Below are 20,095 nucleotides of genomic sequence, written 5' to 3'. Positions count from 1 at the left end.
AGAGATCAACTTTCACTATCTCCCTCCCAGAGTCCCACGCTTACTTTGCACCACTCTGCACCACTGGGGACAAAGATGCCAGGTAGCTTGGCCAGTTTCCCACGTGTTTGGTTTGACATTAGGAACTAACTGTAACCTTGAGTGATTGATTACCCCTCTAATGTAAGTAACTGTCTGTAATATAGTTAACCCTAGTTACGCGTAGTTACACGGTATGGATAGTAAACTCGTCAGATGTAAACACTTAGCCTCACATGGTTACTGTTTAACTGGTGAGTGATGCAACAGTCTAGTTGGTTTCATCATTTCAGCTGGTTGGCAAATTATACTGTTACTTTTCTAGCTACATTCATGTAGTTTTGGACTTGGAAGAAAATATTTCTTATTTTAAGCTGGGAAGAATTTTTTTTTTTTAAACAAACATTTTTAAACAGAGTCCTATTTGAATGTATGAACAATTTGAACTGATGTGAATATATTTCACGATTTGACAGTAGTTGATTGATAAAATGTTTGGACTTTGATGGCTACAATGTTTGGGATCCTTTCAGAGGGAGTTTGTATTGCACAAATGTTCTTTACAAACTGAAAGCATTTTCCTAGACAGGGCAGTATCTGAAAGCTCAAAGTGCAAAATGCAGCTGTTCTGCAAGAACAGTCGACAAATATTAACCCTTCTCAAGGTAGTACTTTTACAGTTGGTATATAGTCTACCTGTTAATTACACCAGTCAGCTATTAAGGAACCTAATAGCTTGATGTTTATTATGTAAGTATCAAGATAGTATTTCCGTCTGCATGGGGCTAATTCATCAAACTGTCACAACACTTTCAATGGCCAGTCTACGTATTCACCTCTCACTCTCCAAACAAACATGCAACAGGTTTTTGTATCAGAGGCAAAGTTATTGATCTGTTAGCATCCAGCATTGGAGCATAGACATATCACCTTTTGTGAGTCTAAAAGCTTGTGCTATACATTTTTTTTGTAAATGTGCTACATGATGGTTATCCTAATCTCAGTACCCAGATCCAAATAGAGGTTGTCATGAGAGACTATAGGCTACATGATGGTTATCCTAATCTCAGTACCCAGATCCAAATAGAGGAGGTTGTCATGAGAGACTATAGGCTACGTGATGGGTTAGGGAGGCCATTTCACACTGAGCGAGCCGAACACCCGTGAAGTGGCAACCTTCTCAACGTGGATTTAACAAGGAAGTGAGAATCTGTTGTGCAGACAAACTAATGTAGGGCAGTTGATGCGAGGCGGCTCTTTGGGTTAATGTTTCCTATTAAGATGACTGAATGGTTTGCATGCTTCTCCTATTGTGCTAATCAGTTATGAATGCATCCTAATGCAATTTCAAAGATCTCACGAGTTGCAGTCTGTATGGTGGCGTGCACTCATGTAGAAATAAGGAGGTGGCCTTAATCACTTTACTGAGGTTTTTAGGTCTAAGGCCTATCATCTCTGAACTACTTACTATCTGTAATCATATATCTGCCTCCTGGGCTTTCATTTTGCAGGAGTGGCTGTTTTAACTTCAGTAAAGTAGGCCTACCACAAAGTAGTGAATTAGTTATGCATATGTGGCACTTGAGGAAGACTGTCTTGAAGTTTAAATGCAATTCAAAACTGCTCACAGCAGATGTGTTTTTTGTTGTTGTTAAATCAGTGAAATTGCCATATAGTCTAGACATGGCTAGTTTCAACAAGTTTAGGACTGTAGCTAGGAGTCTGGCCTGTCTGCATTGTTTCTTCATGGCTATACTGTCACTTTCTTATCAATCTGCGTCTATAAAGAGCCCCTTGTACTATTGAACCTTTTATTTAACTAGGCAAGTCAGTTAAGAACAAATTATTATTTACAATGACGGCCTAGGGTTGTGGGTTGTGGGTTAACTGCCTTGTTCAGGGGCAGAACGACAGATTTTTAACCTTGTCAGCTCGGGGATTCGACCTAGCAACCTTTCAGTTACTAGTCAAACGCTCTAACCACTAGGCTGCCTGCCGCTACATCCTATAACTCTGAGTCCACCGTTTTGACTGGGTTCATATTATTGCCTTCGGAGGAGCCAAAGCTCAAAGCTCGGCGTCGGCCAATGAGCTCAGTGGTCTGTGCACACACACCCCTGACCTGTAGCCTCTGTGCACACCCCTCTGTCTCCACTCAAGGCCACTGCAAGGGGGTGAGCTGGAGTTAAGACAAGAGCACAAGCTGAGTACCGCGTAGCCACATGTACAGTCGGTATTAGACTAGTTATTTTGAGGATCGTGGTTTTCATTGCATTTGGAATGGGCTGGATTTTAAAATCTGTGTTTTTTTTTAGAATCCTTGACTTGCTTGTTGGCTTTAATTGGCTATAGCCAACATGTGTTAAGCTTTCCATTTTAATATGAAGTATGAACTTACGAGTGAATGTTAGAGGTCTTACCTTATTAGCTCTCGAGGGGGGGGGGGGGGGGCACAGCCGAGGGGGGCTCCCGAGTGGCACAGCATCTCAGTGCTAGAGGCGTCACTACAGACCCTGGTTTGATTCCATGTTGTATCACAATCGGCCGTGATTTGGAGTCCCATAGTGCGGCGCAAAATTGGCCCAGCGTCGTCCGGGGTTTGGCCGGGGTAGGCCGTCATTGTAAATAAGAATTTGTTTTTAACTGACTTGCCTAGTTAAATAAAGTCCAAATAAATAATGGCATTTTAAATAAAATAAAAAATAAAAAAAATACATTTTACTTGAGCAAAGACTGTTCCTCAGTGAGACAGGAGTGTCAGAATTCCAATCTGGTATCTAGGGAAGCAGACACTCACTTTCCGCTGAGCCCTAACCTGAAGTTCTGTTAGGCTTCAGTGACTGAAAAACACTGCCTTACCAGTATGGTTTCTGCATATTTGAGCCATAATGTGTGAGGAAAAGCCAGTAGTCATCTCACTATTTTCTGAAGACGTTCTAATATAATACAATGCCCTGAAACCACCAGATACGCAACACGAGTGTTTCATTGTGATGGCCTTTATTTCTCTTTTTGAAGTGCTTACGCAGTTTTTCTGATCCGTTTTCTGAAGAGGCAAAGTGATTGGTTGAGATCTGTATTTATTAAACAACTTTTTAAAGCAAGTTGTTTAAAAAGGCATTGGCAAGAATTCTGTGTCGCTGCCAATCAACCAGCACCTGATTTAAAAATAAAATAAAAACTACTTCATGCATAATCTAGATAGCCTCTCTAAAACTCACCAATGACAAACCAGCATTAACATCACTGTTACTTACGTTTGAAAAACAGAAGTGTTTGCACAGATGCCTACAAGTTAAGCAGCAGACAGGATCCAGTTTGTCTAGCCTAGGCCTACACGTAAACATTGGATGTAGAGAAGGCAACACATTTGTTCCTTGAACTGCCCTCTCAACTGTCAGTGGCCTATAACAAGGGGTTAATGTTATCGTCGTTGTGATGTTTTGGAGGCTTTCTACCGCTAGACTGAAGCCCCGCTGACTGTTCCTGTGACGCCCGTCTCGTCACACGCTGGCTGTATCCAGCCAGACGTCAACCCACTTCACCCTGGCCAGTTTTCTCCTTTTTTTCCTCCATTGGTCCGCCTTGGCATCCCAGCTGAATCAGGGGGCAATTTGTAACGGCAGTTCTCCTATTAGTCAGTGACGGGAAGAGAGGCAGCGGCTGTTCTCCTGACTGATACTTCTGCCCTGTTTTAAACCCCTGTCTTGCCCTTGTCTCCTTCTTTTCTCTGTCACCCGTGGTTACAAGGCTGATTGTAGTTTCACACCAGGCCTGATGGACAGCAGTCATCTGGAAAATGGACTCCTCTTCAACGACCCAGAGGAAGATGACAAGAAATAATCAGTTAAAATGGAATGATAGTTGGATTTTTTTTTTCTTTCTTTCTTTTAGCAGCCAAAAAGGATAGTAGCAGGCCGGGCGTCGAGGCCGGTCAGACAGGAAATGACAAACTAGTGCATCCTCAACCTCAGGACAGTGTGTGACGCCTCAGTACCTCCCTACTAGAACATAGTAGACAACATGCTGATCTCATGTACCCTTGTCATCACTACTAGTTTCTCATCCCGTTCACCTTCAAAAGACATTAATCTGTTGTCTAAATATAGCGCTGCCAACAACGGTGACAGATCTGGTCCTTAGCATCTACACATCCTCTCACTACTTCTCTAGGATCAATTAATCATGCTGTTTATTTAATTAATACAGTGTAATGATGTGGGGTGGGGGGGGTGCAGCAGGCAGAGCAGGCCTCGGGAAGGAGAAGTGTGATCTGTTTGTTTAGAGGAGACTGCTGCCCAGGCTAGACGGAGGTGGGAGTAGGGCTGGGCGATTTATATAGTGTTTTTAAAAAAATATATATATTTGAGTTTGTTTTAGCACGTTATGGAAAATGCCTGTATCGGAAGAATCAAGGTTCTGTTATAATGTTGTAACATTTTACAAATGCAGCATCTCACTGTCTCTTCTCTGTCAGCCCAATGTCCAATCATGTCCCAGTTGCGTGACAACATGTGCACAGAGGTTATCCACCAATCACAACCCTAGACAGCCTTTCACAAATTGTAACCCCGCCGTAGAAGTGTAGCGCTGGTAAGAGTTCCACCAACATGGAAAGTGAGGACGCCAGCTCAGCCTCTCGTGAGGACGCCCGGCTCAGCCTCTCGTGAGGACGCCCGGCTCAGCCTCTCGTGAGGACGCCCGGCTCAGCCTCTCGTGAGGACGCCCGGCTCAGCCTCTCGTGAGGACGCCCGGCTCAGCCTCTCGTGAGGACGCCCGGCTCAGCCTCTCGTGAGGATGAAATCGCCCCCAAAAAGGGCAGCAATGTTTTTTCAGTAATATGGAAGTGGTTGGGGTTTAAGAGGTCTGATGTTTTCAGTAGTATGGAAGTGGTTGGGGTTTAAGAGGTCTGATGTTTTCAGTAGTATGGAAGTGGTTGGGGTTTAAGAGGTCTGATGTTTTCAGTAATATGGAAGTGGTTGGGGTTTAAGCGGTCTGATGTTTTCAGTAGTATGGAAGTGGTTGGGGTTTAAGAGGTCTGATGTTTTCAGTAGTATGGAAGTGGTTGGGGTTTAAGAGGTCTGATGTTTTCAGTAATATGGAAGTGGTTGGGGTTTAAGAGGTCTGATGTTTTCAGTAATATGGAAGTGGTTGGGGTTTAAGCGGTCTGATGTTTTCAGTAGTATGGAAGTGGTTGGGGTTTAAGAGGTCTGATGTTTTCAGTAGTATGGAAGTGGTTGGGGTTTAAGAGGTCTGATGTTTTCAGTAATATGGAAGTGGTTGGGGTTTAAGCGGTCTGATGTTTTCAGTAGTATGGAAGTGGTTGGGGTTTAAGAGGTCTGATGTTTTCAGTAATATGGAAGTGGTTGGGGTTTAAGCGGTCTGATGTTTTCAGTAATATGGAAGTGGTTGGGGTTTAAGAGGTCTGATGTTTTCAGTAGTATGGAAGTGGTTGGGGTTTAAGAGGTCTGATGTTTTCAGTAGTATGGAAGTGGTTGGGGTTTAAGAGGTCTGATGTTTTTCAGTAGTATGGAAGTGGTTGGGGTTTAAGAGGTCTGATGTTTTCAGTAATATGGAAGCGGTTGGGGTTTAAGAGGTCTGATGTTTTCAGTAGTATGGAAGTGGTTGGGGTTTAAGAGGTCTGATGTTTTCAGTAATATGGAAGCGGTTGGGGTTTAAGAGGTCTGATGTTTTCAGTAGTATGGAAGTGGTTGGGGTTTAAGAGGTCTGATGTTTTCAGTAGTATGGAAGTGGTTGGGGTTTAAGAGGTCTGATGTTTTTCAGTAGTATGGAAGTGGTTGGGGTTTAAGAGGTCTGATGTTTTTCAGTAGTATGGAAGTGGTTGGGGTTTAAGAGGTCTGATGTTTTCAGTAATATGGAAGCGGTTGGGGTTTAAGAGGTCTGATGTTTTTCAGTAGTATGGAAGTGGTTGGGGTTTAAGAGGTCTGATGTTTTCAGTAATATGGAAGTGGTTGGGGTTTAAGAGGTCTGATGTTTTTCAGTAGTATGGAAGTGGTTGGGGTTTAAGAGGTCTGATGTTTTCAGTAGTATGGAAGTGGTTGGGGTTTAAGAGGTCTGATGTTTTCAGTAGTATGGAAGTGGTTGGGGTTTAAGAGGTCTGATGTTTTCAGTAGTATGGAAGTGGTTGGGGTTTAAGAGTATTAATGTGCTGTGCAAAATGTATCGAGAGACGATTGCTATGAAAAGCATCAGCAGCACGACCAAGAAAAGTTTGCGGTGGAAGGAGCTCTATTACCTAGTGAAATATATGGTCCCGATCTTTACAGTAGAAGAGCTAGGCTTTAAAAAGCTGCTAGGTACAGTTGACCGCAATTATCAGCTGCCAAGCCGCAAGTATTTCACGGAAGAAGCCCTGCCGCGATTATACACTGCTACCCGCGAAAGAGTCGAGCAGAGAAGCTGGCTAGTGTTTATTTTTCCACCACAGCCACGTCTATGGTCGAGCAGAACTTCAGAGCCGTACCTACGTTTGACAGTCCACTACATAAATGAATCGTGGAAGATGATCATACGGGTGAAGTAATAGCCCAGGGTCTCGGAGGCTCTCTGCCATCGTGGAAGATGATCATACGGGTGAAGTAATAGCCCAGGGTCTGAGGCTCTCTGGCATCGTGGAAGATGAGTGAAGACCGACAGGTGTGCATGACAACTGACAGCGGGAGCAACATGGTAACAGCATTACGCTTGATCAACTGGACCCGCCTGCAGTGCTTTGGGCTTCACCTCGCCATCGGTAAGTGTGACATTGGATAATTAAAGTGCATTCTAAAAAGTTGTGTTCAGGCCAGCTGTAGGTTGGGTTAGTAGTTGTCCTTTTACCAATCCAATAGCAAATAACCACAGGCTGTTTTTAGTTTATAACAAACTCAATTTAATACATTTTCAGTCAAAATGATTACACATTCAAACAGCTTGTGGTGTAACATTCCTAAACAATAGAATAGACGTGTGGGTGGGAGGGGGAGATGGGGTGGCGTTGGTTTGACAGGTCAACTGAATACTGTACTTGTCACATTTTATTTAAAATGCTGCCGTTCTTAGAATCCTTTCTTCATTATTTTCAGACACTGGTGTGAAAGACCCACGAGTTCACCGTGCCTTTGGGATGTGCAAGGTGGTGGTCAGCACCTTTTCCTTCAGCTGGAACAAGAGGCGAGACTTGTCTGGAGCACAGGCTGAGCTCAAGTCTACCAGCTCACCACTCCCCGACCATGTGGGGGTCAAGACAGAAGATGATAGAACAAATCCTGGAAAAAGGAAAGGCCATAGCCCAAGTCCTGGGCTCAGAAGAAAAGCAGGCACCTGGTGTCCAACTGTCAGGATATCAATGTGTTGGAGTCAGTAAGCAAAGCCATAGGCCCACTACAGGAAATCACTGACGTGCTGTCTGGGGAGAACTACGTTAGCGTCCCCTACCTCAAGCCTGTAAAAAAACTGTTCAACCGCAGCCTCCTGCAGCCAGAGGAAGGTGAGGACACGCTCGCAAAGAAAATCAAGAGTGCCCCCACTACAGTATCTCAACTATAAGTACGAAGACCCTGCCACAGTTGGAACACCTTGATATGTCCTCGCTGGTGGATCCCCGGGTTCAGGACCACATGTATAGCAGATGACGACAAGATTGAGAGCATCAAACAAACATCTGTTTTTAGAGCGGAGGTCTCTGCTAGCTGAGGAAAGCACACGTCACCCTGGGCACAACTGTGCGCCACAGAAAGTGAACCGGTGTCTAAGAAAGGCAAGAAAACACTGGCAAAGCTTTTTCAAGACGACGGCACTGTCTGGCCCAGAGTCAGAGGAGGACGACATCAAAACTGAGTTGTCGAGTTACTTGTTGTCAGTTATTTTAGACCCCTGACACAAAGACCCACGTGAGTGGTGAAGGCTCCATGAGGCCTACATCTCAAGACTGAGTCAGCTTGCTAAAAAAAAAGTACCAGTGTATTCCTGCTACAACTGCCCCTTCGGAGAGGGTCTTTAGCACAGCTGGGAACATTGTGACATGTCACAGGGCCTAAAGCCAGAGTCAGTAGACGGGCGTGTGTTCCTCGCCAGGGCCTAAAGCCAGAGTCCGTAGACGGGCGTGTGTTCCTCTCCAGGGCCTAAAGCCAGAGTCCGTAGACGGGCGTGTGTTCCTCTCCAGGGCCTAAAGCCAGAGTCCGTAGACGGGCGTGTGTTCCTCTCCAGGGCCTAAAGCCAGAGTCAGTAGACGGGCGTGTGTTCCTCTCCAGGGCCTAAAGCCAGAGTCAGTAGACGGGCGTGTGTTCCTCGCCAGAAACTCGTGAAGAACAAAGTAAAGGACAAAATTTTATAATTTTATTTATTGTTGTGCAAGTTCTTCTTATTCTTAATTCTTATTTTTTTTAATGTATTTGCATACGATGATGACAGCCTGGCACGCAGTGTTGCTCATTTGTTTTGCAGAAATAGGCCTTGAGGCATTGTGTATATATTTTTTTTACAATTTTTATAAAGAAAATTCAATGAAGAATTATGTCTTGGCCTTTTGTTATTTGTTCAGAGAAATTGAGGTTGTGAATTGTCCAAATCGGTGAAAAAAAATGTAGATATTACTATAAGGCTATATCGCCCAGCCCTGGGTGGGAGGGGGACAGAGGAGCCTGCTTCCCAGGCCAGCCCTGGGTGGGAGGGGGACAGAGGAGCCTGCTTCCCGGGCCAGCCCTGGGTGGGAGGGGGACAGAGGAGCCTGCTTCCCGGGCCAGCCCTGGGTGGGAGGGGGACAGAGGAGTGCTTGATGGAGTGCGTGTGTAAGGAGCTAATAAAAAGGATGCAGTGCCACTCTGTTTAGCATCCTACAGTGACACCAGTGCAGAAAGGAGGGGATGCCCTCAGCGCAGACAGATGGACACCTCCGTCTGCTCTCTGCTGTAAGCAAGGCTGTGTGGGTGTATGTGCCAGCGTGTGGGCAGACAGCAAAGGACGGGTCCCGTCAGTACTTAATGACCCGTGTGATTTCTGTGTGTGTGGAACGTGTCCCCTGAGGGAGCAGGCGGGTGGACCTGAGCTGTCTCCCTAGGACGCCTCACCCCCCCTCTCCCTCGGGTGGACCTTAGCTGTCTTCCTCCTCACACACTCGGAGTGGCCCGCAGGCTGACAGAAGGCCAGGAGAGTTGGGTTTCACCATCACCCATTTAATGTGCCAACCTGGGAGGAGAGGATGGGGCCCTAGATATTCCTCCTCATCAGCACCACAGGAGCTAGCTCCAGGGGAAATAACTGCAGGCCTGCCAGGCAGCTCCTGGAAGATCTAGTACATGTTTTTTTTTTTTTTTAGAGGAAGCAGCCACAGCAGCTCATGAAGGTGAACGATCTGTGATAAAGATTTAATATTGTAGGCTAATATATGTGTGTAAATAACCTGTCATTAGAATGAATGTGTTCCTATGTTCTGGAGATAGTTGTGTGAAAAATGGCCTGTGGTATTTATGACTTTGCAGTGTGCAGAATAATCTGTGACCTATTTTTCAAGGCATGAATTCTACTTGTTTTGACAAATATTTTCTCTTTCAGAAGTGCAGTGTTTAAAATAAAAATGTTTTAGTGAAACACACACACACACACACCAGACAGTATATAACCCGTACAGTCATCCTGGTCACCATCATTTGTGTTAATTGGATTTTAATAGCACTTTTAAAGTGAAGTTACACATCACCCTGCAGTACACCGGAGACTGGCTCGGTAGGGGGTCTGGGTAAATAGAAGACCATCATTAGGCCAGTCCTGCTGTTTAATAAAAGGTGATGAGCTATTTAATTTGCATGCACCCCCCCCCCCCCCCCCCCCTCTCAACACAGGACTTTTGTAGTTTCACGGAGCTAGGGCCTCTGTTTTTAAACAGTTATTCTCTTCTCACCATTGTCATGCCATACTACCGTCAGGTCGGTGTTGTACTTTAACCAAATTATCTGAGACTAGGTTTGGAAAATCTGACAAACACAAACAACATAATCTTAGTGCGTCAATCCTATCCCTATTGTAACAGCCGTGCAGAGAGTAAACTGAGGGCTAAGGGAGAACTGACTAACCTGCCCAGAACATGAGCCAGCCTTTATTTAACCAGGAAGTTCCATTGAGGTCAGAAGCCCTCCGTTCCAAGGGGGCTAATAGAAACAGGGTAAATGTGTGGAATGGGGAAAGCTGAAACTGTGTACCCACACTGTCCTGCAGCTAGCTGTGTGGAGAACTAGTCAGGCAGAGAACTAGGCATGGTGCTAGCTGAGATTAGATAAGAGGAAGTGCTGTGTAGAGGTCCTGCTGTTTCTGCTCTGTGCTGGCTCTTCAAAGCAGCTAGCTAGCTCCCTTCCCTAAGTACAGCTGATAGAGGCATACAACCATGCTGATTATTATCACTCAAACACCAAGCTAACTCTAAATTATATTAGTTACACATTGGAGTGCATAAGTGAGATATGTCTGTTAAAAATAGAAAATGTTATGTCTGCCTTCATGTGTCTAGATGTATTAATCGTTAAAAAAGAGACATTGACAACAAAGTAGGCTACTGTACGATTTGAAATACATAGGCCTATCTTCTGAAACAATTCTGGTTATGTAGTACGTGTCTCTGACACTTCTACTGTAGGTCCAACACTACTGATTTGCGGAAGATCAATTTTACAGTCTTAACAGCTAAGATATGTGGTTAGTAAACAGCCGAGAGCTAGAGATTTAAGAACCGCCGACTACGCCAAGAGTTGCAATTTTTTCTTTTCTATAATGACCTTGGTCAAGACATAACAAAACACCATTCGGATACTTTGACTCTGCCCCTCAGTGACTGCTAGCAGCAGCAGCACCATGGAAGCATAGACTTTGCGAACATTGCTTGGATAGCTATTTTCCACGAGGGAGAACTGCCCCAATGGAATCTCATGATTTAATAGCATAAATTCTAACGGCATGAAGTAAATGAACCGTCGTGGTGCCTCTGGGTCTCCCTCTAGTCTCCCTCCCAATTTATCAGACGGCATACTTCCTCACTACAGACTAGATCTGATCTATCAAGTGCAGATTGAGCTAAAGCAAAAAGCATTTTTTTTTTTGTTGACTTCTGTAAATAGCAGTCATGGAAGCCTGGGACCTGAATAAAACTGAACAGCCACATCCAAGGGATATAGTAGCTAGAACCTTCTCATTGCAGATCTGGTAGGACAAAAAAGCCTGACTGGCCAATTTGATTGTTTCCCTCCATGTTCATCATGCTCTACTGTAGGTGTCAGGGTGACATGTTGTGTAGAACAGTGTAGAACATGGTGTATCCCAAACAGATCAAATTAAAATGTCAGCTATTGTAATTTCTAGAAACATTGAAATAGAGTTTTGATTAATCTGTTAGTGCCTTCAGGAAGTATTCACACCTTGACGTTTTCCACATTTTGTTGTTAGACTGATTTTTTTTTGTTAAATGGACTGAATAAAATGTATCCCCCATTTACAGAAAATGCGCCATAATGACAAAGTGAAAACATGTGTTTTGACATTTCTATGCTATTTAATTTTTTTTTGTAGGGAAATACAGAAATATCTGAAGTATTCACACCCCTGAGTCAATACTTTGTAAAAGCACCCTTTGGCAGCAAAACAGCTGTGTTTTTTGTTTGTCAGTTATTGCTAGACAACCATTTTCAGGTCTTGCCAAAGAATTTCAAGTCAAAACTGTACTTTGGCCACACAGGGACATTCATTGCCTCCATGGGAAGCAACTCCTGTGTGGATTTGGCCTTGTGTTTTAGGTTATTGTCCTGCTGAAAGGTGAATTCATCTCCCAGTGTCTGGTGGAAAGCAGACTGAACCAGAATTTCCTCTAGGACTTTTGCCTGTGCTTAGCGCCATTCTGTTTCTTTTTTTATCCTGGAAAAATTCCCCAGTCCTTAACGATTACAAGCAATACCCATAACATGATACAGCCACCACTATGCTAGAAACTATGGAGAGTGGTACTCAGTAATGTGTTGTATTGGATTTGCCACAAACATAACACTATTCAGGTCAAAAAGTTTGCTTTGTTTTTCAGTATTACTTTAGTGCCTTGTTGCAAACAGGATGTATGTTTAGGATTTGTTTTAAATTCCTTACAGGATTCTTTTCACTCTGTCAGTTAGGTTAGTATTGTGGATTACCTGCAATGTTGATCCATCCTCTGTTTTCTCCTATCACAGCGATTAAACTCAAACTGTTTTTTAAAGTCACCATTGGCTTTATGGTGAAATCCCTGAGCAGTTTCCTTCCTCTCCTGCAACTGAGTTAGGAAAGACACCTGTATCTTTGTAGTGACTGGGTGTATTGATAGTGTAATTAATAACTTCACCATGCTCAAAGGGATGTTCAATGTCTCATTTTTAATTAAAAAAAATGACCAATAGGTAAAATTGGTAATCTACCAATAGGTGCCCTCTGGGGCATTGGTATAACTCCCTGGTCTTTGTGGTTGAATCTGTTTGAAATTCACTGCTTGACTGAGGGACCTTACAATTATCTGTATGTGTGGGGAACAGGGATGAGGTAGTCGTTCAAAAATCATGTTAAAATTGCACACAGTGAGTCCATGCAAGTTAAGTGATTTGTTAAGCAAATGTTTACTCCTGAACTTATTTAGGTTTGCCATAAAAGGGGTTGAATACATATTGACCTAAGATATTTCAGCTTTTAATTTTTAATTAATTAGTTCAAATTAAACACAATTCCACTTTCACATTATGGTGTATTGTGTGTCGGCCAGGTACAAAATTCGGGTCGTAACACAACATTTGGAAAAAAAATATTTTTTTTATTTAACTACTCAGTTAAGAACAAATTCTTATTTTCAATGACGGCCTAGGAACAGTGGGTTGTCAGCTCGGGGGTTTGAACTTGCAACCTTCCAGTTACTAGTCCAACGCTCTAACCACTAGGCTACCCTGGTGGCGTGAAAAGTAGCGTGAATAGTTTCTGAAGGCATGAAAGTTACCTGGTTGGTGCATTATGCTTTGTGACAACGTTAGCTATCCCTAGTTTATCACTTACTGCATCTGCATGCTTGTTGCGTTATTTTTCTTGGTGCGTATAAGTAGTATAATATATAATAGTATAATAATCTTAGTAGTATAATCGAATCTGTTCAAAACCGTGGCAGGAGTGGTCATTTTTGTTTTTTGATATGCAAAAGAGAAATGGGTGTATTCATGTGGTTGTTGAAATGCACAGATCGCTTTAAATGTCCTCTCAACAAAGAAACACGACCGGTAGTTTGAAAACTTGGCAGCATATTTTTCTGCCGTGCTGCTTTGTTGACATCTCCAACCACCCCTCACCGGGTATTCAGACAATAAGCGGCCGCTAATGCTACCGTTGTCTTAACCAATGGGAGTTGTAGATCAGACGTGTGTTCTTGTGAAATTGCATGCTAACACCACCTCTGTTTCTAATCTTTTTTTTTTGTTTTTTTTTTTGTGAACACAACCCAGTTATTTTTTAATTTTTTAATCATGGATCCATTAATGACCTGTTCCTCTCTGTCTGTGTTTCCCTACCAGCCATTGTGCCTGCGTGCCCCGGTGGCCCTGAGCAGCGTTGGGGCGAGGAGGAGCCAGCATGCGGCTACCCGTAGTGTGGAACAGGAGGCCCCGTGGACTGGGCAGGACAGTCTGGCCCAGGACGACCCGGAGATGTGGAACTTGCTGCGGAAAGAGAAGGACAGGCAGTGTCGGGGACTGGAGCTCATTGCCTCTGAGGTGAGTGTGTGACTGGCTGTTTGACTGGCTAGCTATCTGTCTTTTTGGTTGGCTGTCAGAAAGAGGAGGCCTGTAGCTCATGGTAAGCTGTATGTTAGTCAGTCTATGGTCAGTTGAGAAAGAAGCAGTTTGACAGGCCCAGAGTCACACTAAGGACGTGCATCTCTCCTTTCATGAAAAATTCGATACACATCTAGATATATGAGATACGATACAACAATACTTTTTCGGTTCAATGTTTTCGCATGAACACATTCATCGTTTACAAATATCTGCTGCTGATGGAGATCAGGATCTGGGCCTCTGAGCTGGATCTGTCTGAGGTTCCTCCTCTGAGCCAGCATGCGGCTACCCGTAGTGTGGAACAGGAGGCCCCGTGGACTGGGCAGGACACTCTGCCTGAGGTTCCTCCTCTGAGCTGGATCTGCCTGAGGTTCCTCCTCTGAGCTGGATCTGCCTGAGGTTCCTCCTCTGAGCTGGATCTGCCTGAGGTTCCTCCTCTGAGCTGGATCTGCCTGAGGTTCCTCCTCTGAGCTGGATCTGCCTGAGGTTCCTCCTCTGAGCTGGATCTGCCTGAGGTTCCTCCTCTGAGCTGGATCTGCCTGAGGTTCCTCCTCTGAGCTGGATCTGCCTGAGGTTCCTCCTCTGAGCTGGATCTGCCTGAGGTTCCTCCTCTGAGCTGGATCTGCCTGAGGTTCCTCCTCTGAGCTGGATCTGCCTGGTTCCTCCTCTGAGCTGGATCTGCCTGAGGTTCCTCCTCTGAGCTGGATCTGCTCTGAGGTTCCTCCTCTGAGCTGAGTGGCCCCCTGAGTGGCCCTCTGTTAGTGTGTGGAGTGTGGGGTGTGCCTAAGATTAGCACGATCAGATTAGGAGTGGGGGCAAATGATGCTCTTTTTATCTGAAATCACCATAACATGTTTAGAGTTAGTTCTATGTCAGTATATGTTGTATATGTTATGTCAGAGTCTCAGAAGCAAATGGTGTAGACCGTTGTCTCTCGCACTGTGACAGTCATATGCAGTTACATGCATAAAAGTTTGACAGGCTACTGAACTGAAAGAAACAAGACATCAATTCAGTCAACCGATAAGGGTTATTTTCATAATAAAACAGTATGCATTTCTGACCAACGCCTGCTTCATTTGGAATCGTTTGGACTTAAATTCTCTCTCTGTAGTTCTCTATCCTCCCTCCCAGCTCAGTGGAATATATCAGCCCACTCTAGCGTGAGGAAAATCTGACATCTTCGGGGCCTCCCGAGTGGGGCAACGTGCTAGAGGCGTCACTACAGACCCGGGTTGGATCCCGGGATGTATCACAACCGACCGTGTTCGGGAGTCCCATAGGGTGGCGCACAATTGGCTCAGTATCGTCCGGGTTAGGGGAGGGTTTGGCCCAGTATCGTCTGGGTTAGGGGAGGGTTTGGCCCAGTATCGTCTGGGTTAGGGGAGGGTTTGGCCCAGTATCGTCCGGGTTATTGGAGGGTTTGGCCCGGTATCGTCCGGGTTAGGGGAGGGTTTGGCCCGGTATCGTTAGGGGAGGGTTTGGCTGGGGGACTTTACTTGGCTCATCGCACTCTTGTGACTCCTTGTGGAGGGCCGGGCGCCTGCAGGCTGACCTCGGTCATCAGTTGAACGGTGTTTCCTCCGACATGTTGGTGTGGCTGGCTTCCGGGTTAAGCAGGCGGGTGTTAAGAAGTGCGGTTTGGCCGGCCAGGTTTCGGAGGACGCATGACTCAACCTTCTGAGCCTGTTGGGGAGTTGCAGCGACAAAACAAGATCAAATTTGGGGAGAAAAGAGGTGTAAAATACCACCCCCCTTTTCTCCTCGCAAAGCACACTCACACCTCCCTCTCTGCAGGCAGACTACAGCCAAGGCCTCCTGCTTGAGCTTCTACTAGCCCGGCCTGGATATTTTTAAGAGGAAAACACAGGCAGCGATTGCATTTCCAAGTCTAATGTGAGGAGTGGGGTGCTTTCTCAGTGTGGCACACACAGCAGAAATGTGTGTGTACGCTGTTACCTGAGCTGTTATCTCACATCTCCTTCTCCAGTGGAGGTGAAGTCTGAGCGGCATTAGCATACAACCCTGTAGGGAGGCCCGCGCAACGCGGCCTGAAACCTGACAGGCACTGTGATAATCTGAGCTGAAGAGTCAAGATGCCACACTGAGGTGTCTCTCCCCTGTCACCTTCCTCTCCCTGACACTGTCAGGTGGGCCTGACACTACTTATGGCCGTTATAGCAGGGATCCTAACCTGTCCTTAGAAACACGGTAACATCCTGGCCCCTCTGCCTTAGAAACACGGTAACATCCTGGCCCCTCTGCCTTAGAAACACGGTAACATCCTGGCCCCTCTGCCTTAGAAACACGGTAACATCCTGGCCCCTCTGCCTTAGAAACACGGTAACATCCTGGCCCCTCTGCCTTAGAAACACGGTAACATCCTGGCCCCTCTGCCACCTAAACTATCGATAGAGACCAACGGCTCTGAGTGGACTGATCCCTTGTGGAGGCTGTGGGGATGAGGCAGTCCATCAGACATGCTACTGAAATGTAACATGGTTATATAATGTAAGAATAATGTGCAGCACTAATAGTGGTCGCTGTCTGCAGTTCTGAGTTGTTGAATTGCCACCTTTTCTTAGACCGTGTTGATATGTGCATAATAGTGACGTTAACCAGCGTATTGGTGTTGAACCATGTGGCAGAGGCAGCAGCAGAGTGAGGAGACGAGAAAACAGCCCTTACTTTAATTGTCTAAGAAAAGTGAGGAGGGCGCAAACCCCAACTTAATTAGATCTATAATCAATAGTCTAACTGTTAAATGTGCCTGGCTTTATAAATAATCCATATCTACAGAAATAAGACCGATCTTGATTCTGTTGCCCGTTTTTGAGTGTTTGTTTTTAATAACTTACTGATTCCGTGTGCACCAAACCTCACGCAGCCACATGTCAAATAAACAATTTCACATTCGCCTGGTTTTAATATTTGCTATGCTGTAATAAAGGTTTTTTACACTTTTTCCATTAGAGCAACCTCTCTGCTATTCTTTATCATTTATTTACGGTTTACACTGTTCCGAATTGTCAGAAATGTATATTTATAATAATCCTCTTGATATACTTTTATTATTATGATCGTAATAAGTAATGTCATTATCATCAGTAGGCTTAATATAGCAGCCTTGTATAAGCACCATCAAGCTGTAGGCCTCAGAGCACATCCTGTTTAGTCTTAATACCGTAGGCCTATAAAAATAGGTTACTGTATCCCATCATTCATTCGGTCATGTCGTCACACAGCGTACGAGTCATTCATGATTTGAAATGCAATCAAGGATTTTAGTTTTTAAATAAAATAACAAGGCGACCCTTGAATAATTTAGTGTAAACAATAAATAAACCGTTCAATTTCGGAAATTGTTTTTACAAATGAATGCAACTGTTTTTAGTCTTTTGTTGTAAAAAAAAAAAAAAAAAAAATGTATGCCTTTTTATTACAGAAGACTCTCGTACATTTTTATAATTGATTTAGTGTTTACATTGTTCCAAACGGTCAGAAATTATTTTGTAATATAACAGCTCCTGTTTGGCAGACATAATATGCACACAATGCCTTGCTCTCCTCACCTTCTTTTTCTTCATCTCCAGTATTTTCCACAACTCGTCACATTTATTCCACACATCTGACTTCCCCTTTACCTCCTGAGCAACCAGTAAACATGAACTCCGGTTCAAGTTTATTTGTCACTTCCTCTGCATCCATTTTGTTGTCACATGTTACGGCGTTCAGAGTTCACAACCAATTTATTGGTCTGGTTATGATGTGCTATAGGTCTGGCCCTATTGGTCGTCTGAATGCGATGCATACACGTGTCATGTAAAGACATAAGGGTTTAGGAAATGTTTCTCCTAAAACAAATTTGGGATTTCGGTAACAGAACTTTTAAGACAGAAATGGCTGTAACTATGTTGCTGGTCACTTGCTGTCATTTTGTTTTTAACAGTCTGAGCCCGGCACGGCACAATCTAAATTCCGGTCGTGTCTTAATTATTTAATCCAACAGTGTGTCTTAAAGCATCAGACAAGCTGAGTATATGTAGTTGATTTGATTAAAACACACAGGATGTGTCCATATATGGAAAATACACGTTTTTAAACATTCTGCCCAATCGATTGGTTTAAAGAATGGAACTCTCGGTCAAATCAAATCAATTTTATTTATATAGCCCTTCGTACATCAGCTGATATCTCAAAGTGCTGTACAGAAACCCAGCCTAAAACCCCAAACAGCAAGCAATGCAGGTGTAGAAGCACGGTGGCTAGGAAAAACTCCTTAGAAAGGCCAAAACCTAGGAAGAAACCTAGAGAGGAACCAGGCTATGTGGGGTGGCCAGTCCTCTTCTGGCTGTGCCGGGTGGAGATTATAACAGAACATGGTCAAGATGTTCAAATGTTCATAAATGACCAGCATGGTCGAATAATAATAAGGCAGAACAGTTGAAACTGGAGCAGCAGCACCAAGCGACCAAGATATTATATTTTTTTGGTGAGGACAGCCCTTGATGATTCAGCGAAAGGGCAACACTACCACCGCTTATAGCAGTGATGGTGCTTTCTCTTTTTCCTTGTAGAGGAGAATAGAAGAGACTGTGTATGAAGTCTGCTTGAAGAGTGTGATTGCTGTTGTCTCTGGGGATGGGATTCTACTAATCACTTAACAGTTTATAATTTGCCTTGGCCTTTTCCATCTCTCTTGAATTGTTCTGATCCTGATATCCAGCTTCTGGTTTGCCTCTCCTCTCCAGAACTTCTGCAGTCGGGCTGCGCTGGAGGCCCAAGGATCCTGCCTCAATAACAAGTACTCAGAGGGCTACCCAGGCAGGAGGTAAGGCTACTACGTAACAATGACCATACTAGGTTAGCACACCACTGAGAATGCATGCCCAATGCATTGACCATACTAGGTTAACACACCACTGAGAATGCAAGCCCAATGCATTGACCATACTAGGTTAGCACACCACTGAGAATGCAAGCCCAATGCATTGACCATACTAGGTTAGCACACCACTGAGAATGCAAGCCCAATGCATTGACCATACTAGGTTAGCACACCACTGAGAATGCAAGCCCAATGCATTGACCATACTAGGTTAGCACACCACTGAGAATGCATGCCCAATGCATTGACCATACTAGGTTAGCACACCACTGAGAATGTAAGCCCAATGCATTGACCATACTAGGTTAGCACACCACTGAGAATGCAAGCCCAATGCATTGACCATACTAGGTTAGCACACCACTGAGAATGCAAGCCCAATGCATTGACCATACTAGGTTAGCACACCACTGAGAATGCAAGCCCAATGCATTGACCATACTAGGTTAGCACACCACTGAGAATGCAAGCCCAATGCATTGACCATACTAGGTTAGCACACCACTGAGAATGCAAGCCCAATGCATTGACCATACTAGGTTAGCACACCACTGAGAATGTAAGCCCAATGCATTGACCATACTAGGTTAGCACACCACTGAGAATGCAAGCCCAATGCATTGACCATACTAGGTTAGCACACCACTGAGAATGCAAGCCCAATGCATTGACCATACTAGGTTAGCACACCACTGAGAATGCAAGCCCAATGCATTGACCATACTAGGTTAGCACACCACTGAGAATGCATGCCCAATGCATTGACCATACTAGGTTAGCACACCACTGAGAATGCAAGCCCAATGCATTGACCATACTAGGTTAGCACACCACTGAGAATGCATGCCCAATGCATTGACCATACTAGGTTAGCACACCACTGAGAATGCAAGCCCAATGCATTGACCATACTAGGTTAGCACACCACTGAGAATGCAAGCCCAATGCATTGACCATACTAGGTTAGCACACCACTGAGAATGCAAGCCCAATGCATTGACCATACTAGGTTAGCACACCACTGAGAATGCAAGCCCAATGCATTGACCATACTAGGTTAGCACACCACTGAGAATGCAAGCCCAATGCATTGACCATACTAGGTTAGCACACCACTGAGAATGCAAGCCCAATGCATTGACCATACTAGGTTAGCACACCACTGAGAATGCAAGCCCAATGCATTGACCATACTAGGTTAGCACACCACTGAGAATGCATGCCCAATGCATTGACCATACTAGGTTAGCACACCACTGAGAATGCAAGCCCAATGCATTGACCATACTAGGTTAGCACACCACTGAGAATGCATGCCCAATGCATTGACCATACTAGGTTAGCACACCACTGAGAATGCAAGCCCAATGCA

General features: G+C 44.5%; 1 protein-coding gene across 2 annotated transcripts in view; it reads left to right on the top strand.

Annotated features, from left to right (window-relative positions):
* Nucleotides 1-20,095, top strand: part of LOC139371423 (serine hydroxymethyltransferase 2 (mitochondrial)) — a 31,158-nt gene that overhangs the window by 632 nt on the left and 10,431 nt on the right. The window contains exons 1-3 of one of the 2 annotated variants that reach the window (XM_071111824.1): nt 145-162; nt 13,575-13,772; nt 18,587-18,666. In XM_071111824.1, coding sequence (XP_070967925.1) covers nt 13,707-13,772; nt 18,587-18,666 — 146 coding nt within the window. In that variant the 5' untranslated portion in view covers nt 145-162; nt 13,575-13,706. Of the gene's footprint in view, nt 1-144; nt 163-13,574; nt 13,773-18,586; nt 18,667-20,095 lie in introns of those variants that run through there. The other variant, XM_071111823.1, reaches the window with a different exon arrangement.

This window comes from Oncorhynchus clarkii, chromosome 17, assembly GCF_045791955.1.
Source record: "Oncorhynchus clarkii lewisi isolate Uvic-CL-2024 chromosome 17, UVic_Ocla_1.0, whole genome shotgun sequence".
NCBI lineage: Eukaryota > Metazoa > Chordata > Actinopteri > Salmoniformes > Salmonidae > Oncorhynchus > Oncorhynchus clarkii.
The sequence above is the reverse complement of the archived record's forward strand: the minus strand, read 5'-3'. Positions and strand labels throughout refer to the sequence as shown.